Source organism: Panthera leo, chromosome D1 (genome assembly GCF_018350215.1).
Source record: "Panthera leo isolate Ple1 chromosome D1, P.leo_Ple1_pat1.1, whole genome shotgun sequence".
NCBI lineage: Eukaryota > Metazoa > Chordata > Mammalia > Carnivora > Felidae > Panthera > Panthera leo.
Genome location: NC_056688.1, coordinates 11,396,668 through 11,417,412, shown reverse-complemented (window position 1 = coordinate 11,417,412; position 20,745 = coordinate 11,396,668). Strand labels below are relative to the sequence as shown.

Sequence of the window (20,745 nt, the reverse complement as noted above, 5' to 3'; positions counted from 1 at the left end):
TTTTTGGGAACAGCTTCAAGAGAATAGATGTTAACTCTTCCTTAAGTGTTTAGTTGAATTCCCCTGGAAAGCCATCTGGCCCTGGACTCTTGTTTTTGGGGAGATTTTTTTTTTTATTACTAATTCAATTTCTTTACTGGTTATGGATCTGTTCAAAGTTTCTATTTCTTCCTGTTTCAGTTTTGGTAGTGTATATGTTTCTAGGAATTCGTCCCTTTCTTCCAGATTGCTCATTTTATTGACATATAATTGCTCAAAATATTCTCTTATTGTTTTTATTTCTGTTCTGTTGGTTGTGATCTCTCCTCTTTCATTTTTGATTTTATTTGGCTCCTTTCCTTTTTCTTTTTGGTCAAACTGGCTAGTGGTTTATCAATTTTGTTAATTCTTTCAAAGAAACAGCTTCTGGTTTCATTGATCTGTTCTGTTTTTTTTGTTGTTGTTGTTGTTGTTGTTGTTGTTGTTGTTGTTTTCGATAGCATTAATTTCTGCCCTGATCTTTATTATTTCCTGGCTTCTGGTGGTTTTGTGTTTTAGTTGCTGTTCTTTTTCCAGCTCTTTAAGGTATAAGGTAAGGTTGTGTATGTGAGACCTTTCTTCCTTCTTTAGGAATGCCTGGAATGCTATATACTTTTCTCTTATAAGCGCCTTTGCTTCATCCCACAGGTTTTGGGCTGTGGTGTTATCATTTTCATTGCCTTCCATGTACTCTTAAATTTCCTCTTTAATTTCTTGGTTAGCCCATTCATTCTTCAGTAGGATGCTCTTTAGTCTCCAAGTATTTGTTACCTTTCCAATTTTTTCTTGTGGTTGATTCGAGTTTCATAGCATTGTGGTCTGAAAATATGCTCGGTATGATGTCGATCTTTTAGTACTTGGGTTTAGTTGAGGGCTGATTTGTGTCCCAGTATGTGGTCTATTCTGGAGACCATTCCATGTGCACTGGAGAAGAATGTATATTCTGTTGCTTTAGGATGAAAGGTTCTGAATACATGTGTTAAGTCCATCTGGTCCAGTGTGTCATTCAAAGCCATTGATTCCTTGTTGATTTTCCAATTAGATGATCTGTGCATTGTTGTAAGTGGGGTGTTGAAGTCCCCTAATCTTATGGTATTATTATCAATGAGTTTATGTTTGTGATTAATTGATTTTTATATTTGGGTGCTTTCACATTTGGAGCATAAATGTTTACAATTGTTAAGTCTTCTTGGAGGATAGACCCCTTAATTATGATATAATGCCCTTTTTCATCTCTTGTTAAAGAGTGTAACGAGTCTTTAAAGTTTAGATTGTCAGATTTAAGTATGGCTACTCCGGCTTTCTTTTGTCAACCATTAGCATGATAGATGGTTCTCCATCCCCTTACTATTATGTGAAGGTGTCTTTATGTCTAAAGTGGGTCTCTTGTAAACAGTATATTAGATGGATCTTGTTTTCTTATCCATTCTGTTACCTTATATCTTTTGATTGGAACATTTAGTGCACTGACGTTTAGAATGAGGACTGAAAGATATGAGTTTATTGCCATTATGTTGCTTGTAGAGTTGGAGTTTCTGGTGGTGTTCTCTGGTCCTTTCGAGAGTTTCCTGCTCTTGATATTTATTCATCTTTTCTCCCCTCAGAGAGTCCCCCTTAAAATTTCTTGCAGGGCTGGTTTAGTGGTCACGAACTCCTTTAATTTTTGTTTGTCTGGGAAACTTTTAATCTCTCCTTCTATTTTGAATCACAGCCTTGCTGGATAACGAATTCATGCTGCACATTTTTCTAATTCAGCACATTGAATATATCCTGCCACTCCTTTCTGGCCTGCCAAGTTTCTGTGCATAGGTCTGCTGTCAACCTGATCTGTCTTCCCTTGTAGCTTAAGGACTCTTCTTCCCTTGCTGCTTTCATGATTCTTTCCTTGCCTGAGTATTTTGGTAATTTGACTACGATATGCCTTGTTGATGGTCAGTGTTTGTTGAATCTTATGGGAGTCCTCTGTGCTTCCTGGATTTTGACGTCTGTGTCTTTCCCCAGGTTAGGAAAGTTTTCTGCTATGATTTGCTCACATAACCCTTCTACTCTTTTTTCTCTCTCTTCATCTTCTGGGACCTCTATGATTCTGATGTTGTTCCTTTTTAATAAATCAATGATTTCTCTAATTCTTAAATTGTGCTCTTTTGCCTTAGTCTCCCTCTTTTTTTCTGCTTCATTATTCTCCATAAGTTTGTCCTCTATATTGCTTTGTCTCTGCTCTGCCTTATTCATCCTTGCTGCTGTGGAATCCATTTGGGATTGCAGCTCAGTTATAGCTTTTTTATTTCATCCTGACTAGGTGTTACTTCTTTTATCCTTGCAGAAAGGGATTCTAATCTATTTTTGACTCAGGGTAGTATTCTTATTATCATGATTCTAAATTCTGGTTGGACATCTTGCTTGTTATCTGTGTTGGTTAAGTCCCTGGCTGTTGTTTCTTCCTGCTCTTTCTTTTGGGGTGAATTTCTTCATTTTGTCATTTTGAAGGGATAAAGGGAATTAATGAGGTAAAAAAATTAAAATTAAAAAAAATATTAAAAGTAAAAAATTAAAAACAATACACACACACATATCATATAAATGATGCTATATCCGAGGAGTGTTTTGGTCTGGGTGTTGAAAGGGGCTTGATAGATTAGAGCAAAAAAGAAGGAAAAAAAAAGGAAATAGTTTGAAAATTTGAAAAAAATGAATACATTGAAATAGAACACAATGAAATGATGGAAGTTAAACAGAATTTGAAAAAATTTACACAACAGTAAAAAACACAGTTGAAAAAAATTAAGAAAAATATATTTAATAAAAATTGAAACTAAAAATAAATATTTTATCTTTCTGTATTCAAGAAAAAGAAAAGAAATGAAAAAGAGAAAAAAAAAAAGAAAACTGAATAGATGGACCAGGGAACAGACTGAAGTACGAATGAAATTACTTCGCTTTCCCCTAGAAGTCAAAGTATGAAGTGTTTTATACTCCATAAACTAAGCAGGTGGAGAGACTTGTGTTCCCAAAGAGCGAGGTTGGCCCAGCTGGGCAGGGTTTAGTGTAATCGCTCCGTTCTCCACTAGATGGCGCTGCTTAGCTTACTGGGGTGGATTGTTATGGAGCTTGTAAGTGTGTACGTGCATGCGCGGGACCGATGAAAATGGAGTCACCCAGCCACCCAGTCCCTAGAATGGGAACTCTGCCCGGTCAGCAATTGCGCACCCGTCCTTTGTTTCCGGCTTCCTTTCACTCCCTGCTTTTACACTGTCCGTGACCGTCAGGTTGCCAGGTGGCACCTCCCTCTTGAGTCTTGTCTCAAAGGCAGCTGTTTTTCCTGACCTCTCACCTCTGAAGGACTGCGGCTTTGACCCGTTCTGCCCCTCTGCTGAAGGGTCTCACCGAGCAATGGCCAGGTGCCGGCCACACCCAGAAACATTCGCAGGACCATGCTGCTGCCAGTGCCCAGAGACTGCTGCCGGGTGCCAGCCCCCCCCCCCCAGAAAAAGTTCCCGAGATCGTGTAGCAGCAGCGTTTCCGGGATTACGGAAAACCACAACACACACCTGGCACCAGGCTTCACCCTTAATGACCTCGTTCCAGCACCAGCGAATGTGGTGTTTCTCCCGGGTCCACTGGGACCTCTGCCTGTGGGGAGTCCTTCCAGCAGGGGAGCCGCCTCTCCCCATGTGTCCCAAAGACCCCCGGACTTCACTCTGCGCCTGTGGATTCGCCCTTTCCACCAGAGCACCACCAGGTATGGAGCTGCAGAGTTTCAGACTTGAAACTGCGCTCCTTGTTTATAGAGTCTTAACGGAATTTAAACCCTCTCCTTTCTCCTTTCTCCTTTCTCCCTTTTTAGTTCAATCCCTGCGGCTGTTTCCACTTTTCCGCTTTCTCTCCAGCTGCTTTTGGGGAGGGTGCTTTTCCTACACTCTCTCCCCTGTCTCCGTCCTCTCTCCACACACAAAAACAGCTCCCTGCCCTCCGTGGCTTCTGTCTCCCCCAGCTCACCTCTTTGCGCCGCATACCTGCTGAATTGTGTGGTTCAGGTTGTGCAGATTGTCGTGTTAATCCTCAGATCAGTTTTCTAGGTGTGCAGGATGGTTTAGTGTTGGTCTGGCTGTATTTCATGGACGTGATACACAAGAAACCTTCCGTGCTATTCCACCACCTTTGTTCCTCCCCCCCCCCCCCCCCCCCCACCGAGATTCAGTGATTCGGTGATTGTTAAAACCAAGCAGCGCACTCTGCATTTCTTCATCTCTGAATAAGTTTTCTCTTTGGGAAAGATGGGAGGAATTACTTCCCCAAAGCTTTTCATTACATTTATTTATTTTTATCCACATTCATTCTTAATGTGATTCTTCAGAACTAATCAATGTGCTGCTTAGACTTGAGTACAGTAAAAACGTAACTAATTTAGGTGGATTGGGGTACAGACCATCTGAATTAAAGTCTGAATTACATAACATTTTAAAAGCAATTCAATTTTACTGCTTTCAAATAACTTCAAAGTAACAAGACTGCAAAAGCATCAGTAGGTAAATGTTTTGGAGACCAAATCTGGTGATAAGTAAAAAGGAATTGTAATTATTACATTAATTGCTTGCATTTGAATGCTTCTTCCAAAGCGTCAACAGAAACGTAATTCCGTTAAATAGACTTATTGTGCTTCCAGTGTTATGTAACTTAGCAAGGGTTTATTAAACATCTATTATAAGAAAAGCACTGGGTGGGGGCGGGGAGGTTGATGGAAAAGTTTATAATCTTGTTAGGGTGGTTGAATGCACACCGGTAAATCAGTCTCTGGCCGTTCTCTTTACCAGTTCACTGATGAACTGGTAAATTCATCAATTTTTTTCCCAGATGGGGCTAGGTAAGTTACACCTCAACCCTCAAACCGCTGAGCTACTGAGGGGACGGTGTGCCTGGGTGCTTGGATTTATTTCTCAGGAAATCACCATCACTTCCCAGACTTTTTGGCCTCCAAACGTCCTGTTTCTTGCTTTCACTGTTCCTCTCAACCTACCACAGCAGGACACTCCTGATCCTGAGTTATAGAAATTGGAGCTGATGAGGGCTCTGCCGCGTCCTGTTCCTCTTGTCAATGACACGGTGGCTAGTGCACCTCACACCGGTCCTGCTGACATCTCCTGACCAGTGGGTCATCGTGCCCACAAGTCCGCCGCCTTTTCAGGCCTAACACAGAGCTCTGCCTCACACAAGCTCAAGTGCCTTGCAAAGATAGGCCACAGGGGACATTTCTGTTTGAGACCTATCAACCTTGTCCCTTTACTCGGTAGTAGGTAGTAAACGTCTGGGTGATGCCTTTTACCTGGTGTACCACAAAACTGAGCTCATATGATACAAAACTGAGGTTTTAGGGAGTTCAGAAACTCAAAATTTTTGCAAAACTGGGTCTAGGCCCATCAGCTAGCTATGCAGTTGATCCCAGTCATAGAATAATCTTAATCAAACGGGAGCTGACGGAGTAAGGAAGGGAGCCTGAGGAGTTCAGGCTACCAGCCAGAGGGGGCTGGACAAACCCAGTGACGCCAGAATCCAATGCTCATAGGCCGTTTCATTCACCCGTTTTACCATCGGTGATGTGTGCAAAGCTGGGTGTAGCTCTTCCCAAGTCACCCTTCCACCCCTTCAAGACGGCAGCTGGAAGGTGGACCACGGTGAGAGCACAGACACCGGGGAAGGTGGCAAATGCTCCATGCAAAGCAGTTGCCCCCACACCCCAACCAGAGCCAGCTGGTGAGCGCTGACAGTGCACCGCTGGTGACATCTGGTCTCATGTTCGGTTTCACAAACTCGGTGGCCACCGTCCCCTGAGAAGGCACCACTGACACACTGCTGGCTCACTGACCTGGGCTCGGTTGGTATACAGCACCTTCATATCCCTCAGCTTCTGCAAACCCTCACTGTAGCACAGGATGGCCGCTTCATAGTCACCTCTGGCAAACGCTTCGTTCCCCTTCTGTTTTAGGGCTGGAGAATAAAAGTCATACAGGTGAGCTCTCCCACACACGGGATAATTCTCTCAGACTTTATTCCCCTGGCTTTGGAACCCAGCTTTGAAGGTCATAGCTTCCATCAACCCAGAGGACATCTGCTGCCTGTTTCTCTACAGATGTTTTGGGATCGGCCTCTTTAAGGATTTTTTTTCCCCTCCAAACCTATCCCCAAGTCTCCTCAGTAGCTTCTCCGAAAAATAAATGTTTCTGGGGCATGTGGATGGCTCAGTCGGTTAAACGTCCGACTCAATTCCAGCTCATGTCATGATCTCACGGTTTGTGAGTTCGAGCCCTGCGTCAGGATCTACGCTGGCAGCAGAGAGCCAGCTGCTCTCTCCCCCTCTCTCTTTCTCTGCCCCTCCCCTGTTCTCGCTCTCTCTCTCAAGATAAACTGAAAAAAAAAGTGTTTAAGAAAAAAAATGTTTCTGCCTCAAAACTCAGAACCTCTCCAAGTTTGCCACAAAGGCCAAGTCTGACATTCAGTGTCTCACAAAGAGGGCCAAATAAGTCATTTTCCAGCAGACGTGGAGCACAGCACATGCCGCTGGGAGACACAAAAGGGCCAAATGCGTGTGTCCCTCCAACACACGCACAACCCCGTCTCTCTCTCCGTTTCTCCTCTCCCTTCTCACATCTACATTTTACTGTCTGATCCTTCTTTTTCACTCTCCCTCTGTGCCTCAGGCCAGCCTGCGCACGTCACTTCCACCCTCCCTACTGACTGCTGAGCGCTGGTCTGCCAGGTCCGTCCCTGTGCTTTAGAAAGAGGTCTGGCTGTGGAGCCTGATGGAGGGCTCTGCCCTCTTCCCTGTCTGCTGCAGCAGGCACAGGGAGCAGACAGCGCTGGCTTCTGCCTGGCCAGGCTCCACTGCCTCGAGACCATTATGAACCCCCAGCCGGGAATCTCGCTGAACTCAAGTATCAGCAGACAGACTCATGATCTTTCGGGCACAAATCATCCCAGCTCTTGGGAAGTGAAGATAGACAGTTACCATCTGCTAAGACTTTGTTCTCCCTTCTTCTCCTGGCACGTTCCTTTGCATCCAACTCCACGGATGCCAAGAAGGCTTCTGACAGCAGAGTAATTTCAAATATTAGAGAGAAAAATCCAGATATCATAATCAGTTCTTTAGCTCAAATTCAGAAGAAAGCTTCTTTAAAAGCTTTAGAGACACACACCTCATGCATATATATGTAGGCACACACTCCTGTGCACGCACGCACACGAGCGCACACACACACAGATTCTGAGGCAACTAAAATGACATTTTCTTAATTTGACATTAAATGGTAATCTGTGTGGTATATTATTATACATGATGGCTATGTCTGTGCTTCAAATTTGAATTATGCCTTTGAAAAGAGTTTTTCTTTAAAGGTAGACTTTTTGTTCCATTTAGCATAATGAGTTTCTGAGCTGAGCAACAGAGAAGCTACCTGGATCCCTTCAGCAGCTCACAAAAAATTGGCTGATACAGAATAACTGAATTCAGTTTATAAAAGACTGTCCAGGAGAAATTACAGAAAAACCTGTGAGCACTGTTTCCTCTGACCACTAGTAAGAGAAGTGGCTGATCAGTAGGTTTTTGTTCATGGGTTGTTTGTAAGCCCAGAGGCTATAATTTAAGGGTCTGGAAGCTACAGTTGATAAACACTGATCCTAAACAAATAGGAAGAGAGATGCTGTCCTTACCTGAGTTTATTTCATCTGTATTCTGCAGGCACGGGTTATCATAAAAACAAAGAAACAAATTTCAAAAACTACTCTCTGATTTATGTGAATATACACCAAGAATGCAGATCCGTCACAAGTGGGGTGGTAGGGTTATTTCCTTTAACCGCCAATACTGAAGGGCCCCGAATTCTGAAGGCTTGCTTTAAATCAGTTCTGATTATGCATATGGTTGTTACAGGGTGAGCAGGTCAAGGGACCCCGGCTGTGGCTGTGTGAGTTGGAAATATGAGACAGGATATATTACCTTAACAGTACAGCTTAGATATGGTCTCAAGCTCAGGAGGTAGAGAGACCAAATTTTCATTAAAATAAACCCATTATTTTAAAGATATCTCAGAACGACAAAGAAAAAAAAATCAGAGTTTGTATTTCCTTGTGGAAAATAAATCTAGTGAATCTAAAAAGCAAAAGACCACTTTAGCCTCACTAGGCAGTTTGAGATTAAACTACCACTTTTCTGCTTCAGTGCAGACCTCTTCTCTGTATCTGCTTATCTAACTCCAAAATAGAAAAAGAAACCTCAGGAGAAGCTTGTGGAGGACTGATCATGGTCTTGTTCAGCGTGGTCCGGCATCCATCCTCCTCTTGGACTTCCTCTGTAAACAGCAGTCTCTTTTCTGTCTCTAGGACAGCTCTCTGTTGTACAACCGGGTCATCAGAATTCATCTCCTGAATTAAACTGGCTGCAGGAGAAATCAGATGTGAATCATTCAAATGAGGTCTTCAAAAGAAAAGACTCCATTCACTAGGAAGGATGGGGTAGCAGTCATGGGGAAGAACTTTTGTTTCTCCAGCTTTATTGGCATATTATTGACGTACAACACTGTGTAAGTTTAAGGTTCACAGTGTGATGATTTGATCCACGTTGTGAAGTGATCCCACAATAAGGTTAACACAGCCATCTCCTTATGCAATTACAATTTTCACGTGCGCTGGGAACATTTAAGATCAACTCTCTTAGCGACTCTCAAGTATAAAATGCAGTGACTAACTATAGTTACCATGTTGTACATTAGAACCCTGCACCTACTCATTTTGTAACTGGAAGTTTGTACCCTTTGACCAACATCTCCCCATTTCTTTGTTTTCCCTCCAGTTTTATTGAGAAGTAATGGACATACATCACTGTATAAGTTTTAGGCGTATTGCATGATGGCTGGATTTATTATATTGTTAAATGATTAGAATTGGTTCCATTAATATCCATCTTTTCTTATAGATGGGATAAAAAAAAAAAAGGAAAAAATTCTCTCCTTGTGATGAGAACTCTTAGGATTTGCTCTCTTGCTAACTTTCCCGTCTATCCTACAGTGGTGTTAGCTATAGTCATTTTGTTGTACATCACACGCCTGACACCTACTGATCTTATATCTGGACGTTTGTGCTTTTGACCCCCTTCCTCCAACTCCCCCTCCCCCACCCTCAATCTCTGGTTAGCCACAAGTCTGATCTCTGTGAGTTTTTTCTTTTCTTCTTGTTCTTTTTTTTTTTTTTTTTTTTTTTTTTTTTTTAGATTCCACATATAAGTGAGATCACAGAGTACTTGTCTTCTCTGACTTATTTCACTTAGCACTATGCTTTCAAGGTCCACCCATGTTGTCATGAATGCTAGGATTTCCTCATTTTTTATGGCTGAATATCATTCCCTTGTTTATACATAGCACAACTTCATTATCCATTCATTCACAGATGGACACTTAGGCTGTTTCCATGTAAGTGATGCTGCTTTGAACATGGGGGTGCAGATATCCTTTTCCAGTTAGTGTTTTCATTTCCCTCAGATATATTCCCCAAAGTGGAGTTACTGGATCATATGGTATTTCTGGTTTTAATTTTTTGAGGAACCTCCATACTGTTTTCCACAGTGGCTATGCCAGTTTACATTCCTACCAACTCTGCAAGGGCTCCCTTTTCTCCACAACCTTGCCAGCATCTGTTGTCTCTTGTCTTTTTGATAATGGTGACTCTGAAGGGCATGTGGTGGTATCTCAGTGTGGTTTTAATTTGCATGTCCCTAGTGACTAGTGATGTTGAACATCTTTTCATGTGCCTGTTGGCTTTTCAAATATTTCTTTGGAGAAACGTCTATTTGGGTCCTTTGCCCATTTTTTAATTGGGTAAGCTGGTATGTTTTGGTTTTTGCTATTGAGTTGTTTGAGTTCTTTATATATTTTCGATATCAACCCCTTATCAAATACATGGTTTGCAAATAGCTTTTCCCATTCCTTAGATTATCTCTTCCCATTTCTTTTTAAAATTTTTTTTTTTAATTTTAAGGTTTATTTATTTTTCAGAGACAGAGAGAGACAGAGCATGAGGAGAGAAGGGGCAGAGAAAAAGGGGGACACAGAATCTGAAGCAGGCTCTAGGCTCTGAACTGTCAACACAAAGCCCGATGCGGGGCTTGAACTGAGACCATGAGATCATGACCTGAGCTGAAGTCGGACTCCCAACTGAATGAGCCACACAGGCACCCCACTTAAAAAAATTTTTTTTAATGTTTACTTATTTTTGAGAGAGAGAGACAGAGCATGAGAGGGGGAGGGGCAGAGAGAGAGGGAGACACAGAATCTGAAGCAGGCTCCAGGCTCGGAGCTGTCAGCTCCAACACAGGGCCCAACACAGGGCTCGAACTCACAAGCTGCGAGATCATGACCTGAGCCGAAGTGAGATGCTTAAACTCCTGAGACACCCAGGCGCCTCTCTCTTCCCATTTCTTAAAGAAGGTTCTGAATGGAAAGCAAAAATTAGAGCCATTAGAACCATTGAGAAAAAATTAAGATCAGGATTTGTTTTGCCTGGAAGAAGCTGCAGGAGAATTTTACCGTGGCCTTCAAATTACAGTTTTAAGGTCCTTATTTAATTCAGTGACAATTTATGGAGAGCTTATTATGAGTCAGATATTATGCAGAATGCCCTCGATAATGATGAATAAAAAAGATGTTAACTTTTGAAGTTTCCCATCTTGTGTGGGAGACAAACAGGTAAATTTAGAAAGCACTGAGATGACAAAACAGCCCTTAAAGCCATCCTTCCTGGTCTTCACTTTACCGCCCACTCAGCTTAGAGCCCGTGGTCCATCACTAGGCCACCATCCTGCCCACATGCTGACGTCCCTTGCCCTTCCACCACACCTGCCAGACAAAACTCCCAACTCCAAATCCAACTCCCCACTTCTCTGGGCCTTTCTTACGGATGCAGAGTATTGACAGAGAAAGCGATGGACACCAGGGAGAACTGGTCCTAACTCAACTGCCCTGTCAATGGTGCTTGGAAATCCTACTGCTGGCCTAGTAGGATTCTGACCCCAATTCCAACGTGTGCTTTTCCCCACACCACCATGCAATTCTGACACCGGCTGGGTGTCCCTACAATTCAGCTTAATTCTAACATTGCCTACCTGGGATAGTGTCAGATCCCACAGCTTAGGGGTCCGGTCCTATAAGACTGCCCCCTCCCCACCTCCCAGATGGTCACCTGTGCTTCTGCCCGAACATCTATAGATCAGAGGGTCCCACGACCTCTTCTTCCTCTGGTTTGATTAATTGGCTAGAGTGGCTCACAGAACTTAGAGAAACATTTTATTTACTAGATTACCAGTCTGTCATAAAAGGATGTCACTCAGAAGAGCCAGACGGAAGGGATTCATAGGCCATGGTGTGTGGGAAGGGGGTGTAGAAGACTCTCTGAGCGCACCCCTCTCCCAACACGTCCATGTGTTCATCAACCTGGAAGCTCCCTGGAAGCTCAAAAGGTCCTTTTGAGTTTTTATGGAGGCATCATTACATAGGCCTGATCAATTAAAAATCATTGGCCACCGCCAGCCCCTCTCCCCTTCTGAGAGGGTTGAAACTTTAGCACCAGGTTGGTTCCCCTGGCAACCAGCTGCCATCCTTAGGTTCCAAAAGTCACTCATTAACATAAACTCAGGTGTGACTGAAAAGGGTTTGTCATGCATATGAGGATGTCTTTGTCTGTCTTATCACTTAGGAGTGCCAAGGGTTTTAGGAGTCCTGTGCCCAGCACAGGGACAATGAACAAACATGTATTTCTTATTATAAGTCACAGTATCAGGGCGCCTGGGTGGCTCAGTTGGTTAAGAGGCCAACGTTGGCTCCGGATATGATCTCGCAGTTCATGAGTGTGAGCCTTGCATTGGGCTCTGTGCTGACAACTCAGAGCCTGGAGCCTACTTCATATTCTGTGTCTCCCTCTCTCTCTGCCCCTCCCCAACTAATGCTCTGTCTCTCTGTCTCTCTCTCTCAAAAAATGAATAAACATTAAAAAAATAAATAAAAAAATAAATCACACTATCACATCCAGCCAAGTCATCCTGTCCTCCTCTCATGGACTTTAAAAAACTGCCTCCCATCAAGGGAACCCTTGTGCACTGTTGATGGGAAAGCAAACTCGTGTAGCCATGGTGGAAAACAGTTTGGAGGTTCTTCAAAAAATTAACAGCAGTGGGACACCTGGGTGGCTCAGTCAGTTAAGCCTCCGACTTTGACTCAAGTCATATTTCACCGTTTGTGGGTTCGAGCCCTGCATCAGGCTCTGTGCTGACAGGAGCCTGCTTGGGATTTTGTGTGTGTCTCTCTCTCTGCCCCTCCCCTGCTCGCACGTGTGCGCTCTCTCTCTCTCTCTCGAAAATAAACATTAAAAAAATTAATAGCAATAATTGCCATATGATCCAGTAATTTCACTACTAGCTACTTACCTAAAGAAAACAGAAACACTACTTTGAAAAGCTACATGCAGTCCTATGTTTATTACAGCATTATTTACAACAGCCAGGTATGGAATATCACAGCCATAAAAAAGAAAGAAACCTTGCCGTTTACAATGTCACGGGTGGAGCTGGAGAGTGTGATGCCAAATGAAATAAGTCAGTCAAGAGACAGACAAACACCACATGATTTCACTCACGTGGAATTTCAGAAACAAAACGAATGTACAAACAAAGAAAAAACAGAGACAAAAAAACCAGACTCTCAAGTGCAGAGAACAGAATGGTCGTTGCCTTCCTACCTGTTTGGCCATCGCTGTTCAGTCTCCCTTGCTTGCTCCTGCTCTCCCTGTCCTACCTGCCTTGGAAACTGTGATCATCCTCAAGGCTCTGCCTGAGCCTTCTTCTCTTTTTCTCTAGCCTGTCCCGAGGTATTCCTGTTCTCTCCCACGGTTATAAGTAACATTAATGCCAAGTGCCCCCTAAACTGACGTCCCCAGCTCTGTTCTCTCCTAGGCTGACACTCGCACAGCCAACTGCCCTCTGAACATCTTCGCTGTCGTGTCTCACCAATCTTGGGCTGCCCATCCTCATTCCCCTGAGGCTCTTCTTCCTCCAAATGCCCTCTATCTTAGCAGATGGCTGAACCACCCACTGGGCATTCAACCCAAAACTTTCGGGCCCCATTTTTTTTTAATGTATTTTGACAGAGAGAGAGAGAGAGAGACAGACAGACAGTGAGTGCACGAGGGAGGGGCAGAGACTGAGAGACAGAGAATCCCATGGGAGCGCACAGCCTGATGCAGGGCTTGATGCAACGAATTGTGAGATCGTGGCCTGAGTAGAAATCAGGAGTCGGATGCTCAACTGACTGAGGGCTCACTCTTGAGTCTTCATTCTCCCTCTGCCTCACAGCCATCAAACTCTAAAGGTCATCGAGTAAATCCTAAATCCTAAATACATCTCAAATCCATCTGCTTGTGCCCAGTCCTGCTGCTCCAGCTCTACACCCAACCTGACTCCCTTCCCTGGCGCCGTGACACCCTCCTGATTGGTCTCCCAGCATCCATTCTTCCTCGTGTCCTCATGTCCACATCCAAGCTGTGGCCAGAGCGACTTCTCTACGGTGCAGATCTGATCACGTTCCTGAGTCAGCCCTCCAAAGGATTCCCACTGCTCTCGGGGTAGTCGCGAATTCCATATTGTGGCTTCCAAGGTCTTCCCTGATCCGGCCTTTCTTGACTCACATGGGAGCCTTGTCTCCGTGATCTCTCCAGCCACATGCAGCTGTTTATGCCTTTAGTTTCTTAGGAGCACCTTGTTCTTTCTTAACTCCCAGCTTTTCTACTTATGTTCTCCCCATTGAGAATATTCCCTCACCTTCTCCCCAGTGCCCGAGTCCTACTCACACTTCAGATTTCTGCTTAAATCCCATGCTTTAGGGAAGCCTTATAAAACTCCTGTATGGAAGTGTGGCCCCCACCCCATTCCTATGCTGATGCCCTCCCCTCCCCCTCCCCCCCACCATGTGACTGTACTGGCAGAGAGCCTTTAAAGGTGGAATTAAGGTTGAATGAGGGGGCGCTTGGGTGGCTCAGTCGGTTAAACATCCGACTCTTGGTTTCAGCTCAGGTCATGATCTCGTGGCTTCATGGGTTCGAGCCCCGTGGCAGGTGGGCTCTGTGCTGGCAGTGTGGAACCTGCTTGGGATCCTCTCTCTCTGTCTCTCTCTGCCCCTTCCCCACTCGCTCTGTCTCTGTCTCGCTCAAAATAAATAAATAAACTTTTAAAAAAAGGTTAAATGAGGTCATGAGGATGGAGCACTGAACAACAGGACTGGCGCCCTCATAAGAAGAGGAAGAGACATCAGGGACGCACACACACACACACACACAGAAAAATGACCATGTGAGGATGTGGCGAGGAGGCCATCTCCAAGCCAGAGAGAGACGCCTCAGGAAAAACCAAAACCGATGACACCTTAGTCTTGGACTTCCAGCCTCCAGAACTGTGGGAAGTAAATTTCTACTGCTTAAGCCATTCAGTCGGTGTTTTGTTACAGCAGCCCAACCAGACTGATACAATTTGTAAACTGAGTTACAGTCTCTTGTACTTTGCAAATCTCAAATCTCCCTTTGTATCACACATCACATTCCAGATGGCTTGTGTAGTATCTGTTCTCCCCACTGGACTCTAGATATCCCGAAGGAAGGGAAGTCTTATTTATTATTACCGGTCTCTCTGGTGCCTAGCAAAGCTCAGTACATAGCAAGAGCCCAGGAAATGAATGCATAGAATCTACACAGGTGGCTCTACAAATGTAAAGTAACTACAAATGAAATAAAATTGGAAATTCAGTTACCGGATAGCACTAACCACATTTCACATGCTCGACAACTGCATGCAGTTACTGGCTACCATAGTGGACAGTGCGGATTAGAGGACATTTCCATCACCACCGAAAGTTCCGTCGGCTAGTACTGGTATAAATGGTACCTGCAAGAACTCTGAGCGTGAATGAAAGCGAGCCGGTAAAGACAGATGGGGAGGGAGGCAGAGGGAATGTCAAAGGCAACATGCAGAGCATGAACCACCAGGGTGTGTGCGGAGGAACTAGAAGTGTGAGGTAAGGAGAGGCAAGCGGTAAGGACAAGGTCACGGGAGGGCTTAAGTCCCCGATGAGAGCTTGAAGTTTATTGTGGCTGCGGAGAGAATCCAAGCAGAGAAGTGTCTGGGTCAGATTTGCATTTTTAGATACATTACTCTGTGGGGAGCGTAAGCCTGGAGGCAGGAACAACAATCAGGGGGTTGTTGAAACAGTCTGGGTCAGAGAACCAGGACAAAGCAGGGGGTGGGGAGGAAGGAGTTGGAGAAGAAAGCTAAACTTGATGGCTGATCGAATGGAGGGTGAGATGGCAGGAGTCCAATGTGACTGGTAAACTTCTGGATGGTTGTGCCAACGGAGACTAGAATGAAGGGGAAGGGAGGAGAAGCGGTATTATTTGGGAGGAGGATAGAAGGGTAGGGCAACAAGCAACTGCACTTTGGACGCATTAAGTCTGCCGTGTTCGTGGGGTACTGTGGCCGTGACGAGTGGCACAGAGCCCGAGCCTCGGCAAAGAAGGCCGGGTGGCAATGGAGATGTGGGGGTCGTGAGTAAACGGGTTGTTGGGAAAACCCTGTGCTTGGACCAGACCCCCTGAAGAGCAAAGTGAGCAGCAAGTGGGCCGAGGCCAGAACTCAGCAGAACAGCATTTAGGGATGGGCAGAGGAGAGGCTCAGGGATGTTATCTTTTATCAAGTGACCCAGACTATTTTTAAAACCGTTTTAATGGTTTTGGACCCATACAGGCTGCTAGAAGGAGCCTGCTTTGGACCCATACAGGCTGCTAGAAGGAGCAATTTCAACCTATTTCTGTTTGATATGCAAGATTTGTTGGGTTGTTGCTTTGCTTGTTTCCATCATCAAACAAGCTCCCTGAAGCTTGAAGAATAGGAACAAACTACTTTGGAATCTAGTGAATGTGCTTTGTGGGATCAGAGTCTGTCCTTTGAGATCCCACCTATCTGAGCTGGGGAAGGGGTCTTCTGTCTTCTTGCCTAGAGGCAGAGAGATGGGGATAGGACAACCAAAAGCCATTCATGTAATCAGATGGACCCAGGGGGAGAGCCACTTGATTTTGCTTCTGCAGCTCAAAATCAGAAATGGCTCTGCCCTAAAGCAAGAGGAGACTGATCACTGAGGTTCCTGAGCGATCTCGAAGGGAACAGCTAGGGCTCCTTTGATGTGAAGTCTACGTGGAAGGGGACAGAATATGGAGGAGACTTGTCCCCCTCAGTTCCCATCAGAATGTTAATGGCTTCTCTGATACCAATGAACAGCCTCAAAATACTACCCCAGGCTCTAATATTACTTGCTTCTTAATACCTTTTCTGTTTAATTCCAATTATATTTTCTCTTAGAGTCATAAACCTATCAGGCAACCCAGGAACTAACTTCGGGTGGTCACTTCTCTTCAGTCACCCCACCTTGCTAACGCAGAATTTAATTTGTTTATGATTTACTGGTACTTACTGATTTCATCCACATTTTTAAGAAATTTCTGCAAGTCTTTCTCGTGATCGTCCGCCATCGTCAACCAGAATCCCTGAGGGAGGCAGTGGAAGTGACGAGAATTAATAGTAATAAAACGCTAAACAGGATTTTTCAGGCTTATTAGCCTTCTAAAACTAAGAGCCAAGTGGTTATTTTTAAGGTGGGTTTGTGTTCATAAATAACGTCATGAATAACGGCAGGTGATCTATTTCACTCTGATTGCTGGGAAGGCCAAGCAAGGGATACTCATTATTTGTGGTGATGCTTCTGGAAAGCTGTCAGCCCTCCCTCCTCTGGGAAAACTGCTCTGCAAAATGTTCCTCCAAGCCCGACATCCACTGCTGTGATTCAGGGACTGGGTATAAAGGAGACCAGGAGGGGAGGGGCTGCCAGGAATGGAGGAAAGTAACACTGGACTTTGGTCGTGACAGGCCCGCCCAGCCAGAAGCTTGGACCTAGCTGTGTGACTGGTAACCAGGAACAGGAGAATGTGCATTTAAATGTCCAAACTTGCTTAAAATATAAGCCTCTAGGGGGAGCCTGGTTGGCTCAGTGGGTTAAGCGGCTGACTTCGGCTCAGCTCAACTCACGGTTCCTGAGTTCGAGCCTGGCATGGGACTCTGTGCTGATAGTTCAGAGCCTGGAGCCTGCTTGGGATTCTTTGTCTCCCTCTCTCTCCGCCCCTCCCCCACTCATACTCTGTCTCTCTCTTCAAAAACAAAACATTAAAAAGAAATTAAAACAGGGGCGCTGGGGTGGCTCAGTCGGTTAAGCGGCTAACTTCGGCTCAGGTCATGATCTCAGGGTTCCTGAGCTCCAGCCTGGTGTGGGGCTCTGTGCTGACAGCTCAGAGCCTGGAGCCTGATTCGGATTCCGTGTCTCCCTCTCTCTCTGCCCCTCCCCAACTCACACTCTGTCTCTCTCTAAAAATAAATAAATAAATAAAGATTAAAAAGAAATTAAAACAGGGGTGCCTGGGTGGTTCAGTGGGTTAAGCTTCCGACTTCGGCTCAGGTCATGATCTCATGGTTTGTGAGTTCGAGCCCTGCATAGGGCTCTGTGCTGACAGCTGGGAGTCTGGAGCCTGCCTCGGTTTCTGCGCCTCCCTCTCTCTCTGCCCCTCCCCCGCTTGTGCTCTGTCTTTCTCTCTCAAAAATGAATAAATGTAAAAAAAAAAAAAATTAAAAAAGAAAAGAAATTAAAACAATAAAATATAAGCCTCTGTCTTGTTTCCTAGGTGTGAAGAGAAGCTAAAAATTGGCCGAAGGGATGAGAACTCGATGGCACTGTGCATGCACCAGCATCTCTGTTCCTGTCCAGGTACTTTGGATTTATTACTTCTCTCTCAGTCGTTTGTGAATAAAAAGGCCTCACGGTGTAGCCAGTGGTTCCCAAAGCTCACCCAAAGGCCATAAAAGTCGTCCAAAAAATGTGTTAAGTATACACAGTCCTCAGCCTTGGCGCCAGAGTCAGTAACCTTGCCTGGGCGCCGGGGAATGGATACTTTTAAACACTCGCCGAGAGATTCTGACTTACGATTAGGTTTAGCAGTAGTGCAGACCTGTAACGCTCCAGTTACTGCAAATTTGAACTCTGATACACAAACAAGCTGGGAGTGATTTGACCTCCTGAGACCCCACAGGTTATAAGCTGTGTGACCTCAGCTAAATTCACCAACCTCTCTGAGCCTAACTCATTCTATGGAAACGGTAATAGGAACCGAGAGGGCTACCCTGGGGGTTCACTGAAAGCGCCAGGCACACGATGAGTGGTAAATGCTGGTAAATGCGAGGCGCCCTTATCTATAAAACGGGGGAAGTGGGACATGTGGCTTAACTAGGCGAGCGCTAGGGTTCCTTCCAGTTCCTTCCAGAACTGAGGCCTAGTGAAGCGAGTTAACTTGCCCAGGGTTGCCGGGTTAGAAGGAAGGCTCAGCACTTCCCGGGGCAGGCGCAACCAGGGTCGGACGCGAACTCTCGGGGGCCTGTGGCCGGGGGAGGGCACGCACGCGGGACCCCAGCGACGAGCCGGGGCGGGGCCGGAGGGGCGGGGCCGACGGCACCGTTGCCGGGCAACCGCTCCACAGCGTCCACCGGCCCCAGTTCCCAAAGCCGAAGTCCCAGCCCGCGGGGGGTCACCGTCCCATCTGCTGAGGCCCACACCAGTGTCCTCTGCTCGGCGCTGACGGCCAGATCAGGACCACATCCCAAGAAAGACCCCGAGACACCCCACCACACTGACCTGACACGCCCAGGGGCCGGACAGGAAATGGCGGCTGTTGGCGGGCGGTGACTGACCAGGGACGGGGGGCGTGGCCAGTGTCGGGGGCGTGCCCAGCGGCCGGGGGCGTGCCTAGAGTCTTGGTGCGGGCAAGGCCTCAGCGCTCTGGTTCCGGAGCCAGCGCGCTGCCAGTTCGTGGCCGGGCTGGGGGCCCTGGGTCCAGGATGTGTACCCGGTCAGGGGCTGGAAGCAGGTCTCTGAATCAAGGCCAGGTGTTCGTCCCTTTTTCTTCTAAGGAAGGGGCATCTCTCTGATCATCTTACTATCCCTGGCCCAAAAAGGGGATAATCTCCAGTGTACTTGGGAGAGGCAAACTTGGGTGAAATCTGGGCTTATTGTTAGATGTGAGACCTTCAGAGATCTCTGTAATCTTCTGATCTTTTCTCGTCTATAAACTGGAGAAATGGCACGTTCTCCCAAGGTTTATGGTTAAAGTGCCAGGCATCTAGTCAGTAGGAATACGTGTTAGTTATTATCCAGGGAATCCTAGGATTTGGAGCTGAATGAGACACATTCACGTTTTGAATAAATGCACACAGTTTTAAAGAGATTCCAGTCTGTTTTTTGAAACAAAACTTCAGTATTATGGTGCTGGGTTAAAGGGGCAAGGGGAGAAAAGCCAGTTTTGGGGAAAGTTCCATTTTGAGTTTAAGCTCAGAAACCCTTGGGATGCCTTGGCAAATTTGTGGGTGCATTTCAGAAACCTGTTTGCTGGCTGAGGAGCCCCTGGGGATAGAATTTACCAGAAGGGGAGGGGGTCCAGTCATGGCCAGTTAGATCCAACATTGGCTGAGCACAGTCTGCTGAGTCCTGTGTTCTCCATGGGGCTGTTTGACTGAAATCTGCATAAGGTGTTGGTACACATCAGTCCTGCTTGAGAATCCCTTGTAATGGAGTAGAGCACACAGGGGCTGGGGCATTGACCTCTTCGCTGCAGCCTGGGGGCCGCTTTAGCAGAGTCCTTAGTACATCAGCTGCAGCAGGAGGCCGTGGGACCTGGGGGACCCAGCAGTATAGTCACAGCAGCTGTCCCCAGGGACTGAGCTGCCTCATGAGAGGTAGCACAGCAGAGGTGTCTGGGAGAGTGGGGCTGCTGTGAGGCCACACCCTGGACATTCTCAGAAAGACCTGGGTTACTTTACAGTGACCTTGGAGCGTGTGCAAATTTGTGGAGACAGGAACCCGTGACAGGTCATCACTGTTAGCGTTGTCCCATTTTCCCCTCAGGCTTGTGAGTTCTTGAGTACACACAGGCATAGTCTCCAACCTCAGGCTCCTTCTTGTCGCTTTGAGGCTGACAGTTTTAACTCCAAATCGCTTACTTCTCATTCTACTACTGTTCACCAAACTCCTGTCCTGGACTCCAAGAGGGGCCTTCCCACAACCCAGTGTACCACACTACCATTCGTTCACACATTCCTGTGTCGATTGTGGATGGTCTGCAGTGTGCCAGGTGCTGGGGAGAGAGAGCCCCCCTGGTGTACTTCATAGCTATTTATCATGCGCTGAGTGCTCAGGGGCTCTAGAACCCGTCAGCCCGGGTCCAGATCTCAGCTCTCCACTTTGCAGCATTTATTAAAATATTAAGCCCTTCCTGTGCACCTTTAGTGAGCTAGGTACTGGAAATCTTTTTCTCTTCTTACCGTTACTAGTTGTGTGACCTTGACAAGTTACTTCATCTCTTAGTTTCCTCCTCTGTAAAAACGAGGATGTTAAATAGTATTGATCTTACAGGATTGCTGTGAGAGGTACACGAGTTAATACAGGTAGAGTGTCTAGACAAAACATGGAGCATTATCAAGACTCAGTAAATGTTATTAATTCTTATTACTACTCTTGTGATTAGTATGCATTAGACCAGTGCTTCAGAACCTGGACTATG

The 20,745-nt window shown here is 45.7% G+C and overlaps 1 protein-coding gene across 4 annotated transcripts in view; it reads right to left on the bottom strand.

The window, feature by feature from the left end:
- Positions 1-18,892, bottom strand: part of TTC12 (tetratricopeptide repeat domain 12) — a 53,531-nt gene extending 34,639 nt beyond the window's left edge. For 3 of the 4 annotated variants that reach the window (XM_042906246.1, XM_042906249.1, XM_042906248.1), the window contains exons 1-6: positions 18,825-18,892; positions 16,563-16,635; positions 8,281-8,444; positions 7,720-7,741; positions 7,019-7,096; positions 5,879-6,000 (exon numbers count right to left, since the gene is read on the bottom strand). In XM_042906246.1, the coding sequence (XP_042762180.1) occupies positions 5,879-6,000; positions 7,019-7,096; positions 7,720-7,741; positions 8,281-8,444; positions 16,563-16,620 (444 nt within the window). In that variant the 5' untranslated portion in view covers positions 16,621-16,635; positions 18,825-18,892. Of the gene's footprint in view, positions 1-5,878; positions 6,001-7,018; positions 7,097-7,719; positions 7,742-8,280; positions 8,445-16,562; positions 16,636-18,487; positions 18,563-18,824 lie in introns of those variants that run through there. The other variant, XM_042906247.1, reaches the window with a different exon arrangement.
- Positions 18,893-20,745: the final 1,853 nt, after the last annotated feature.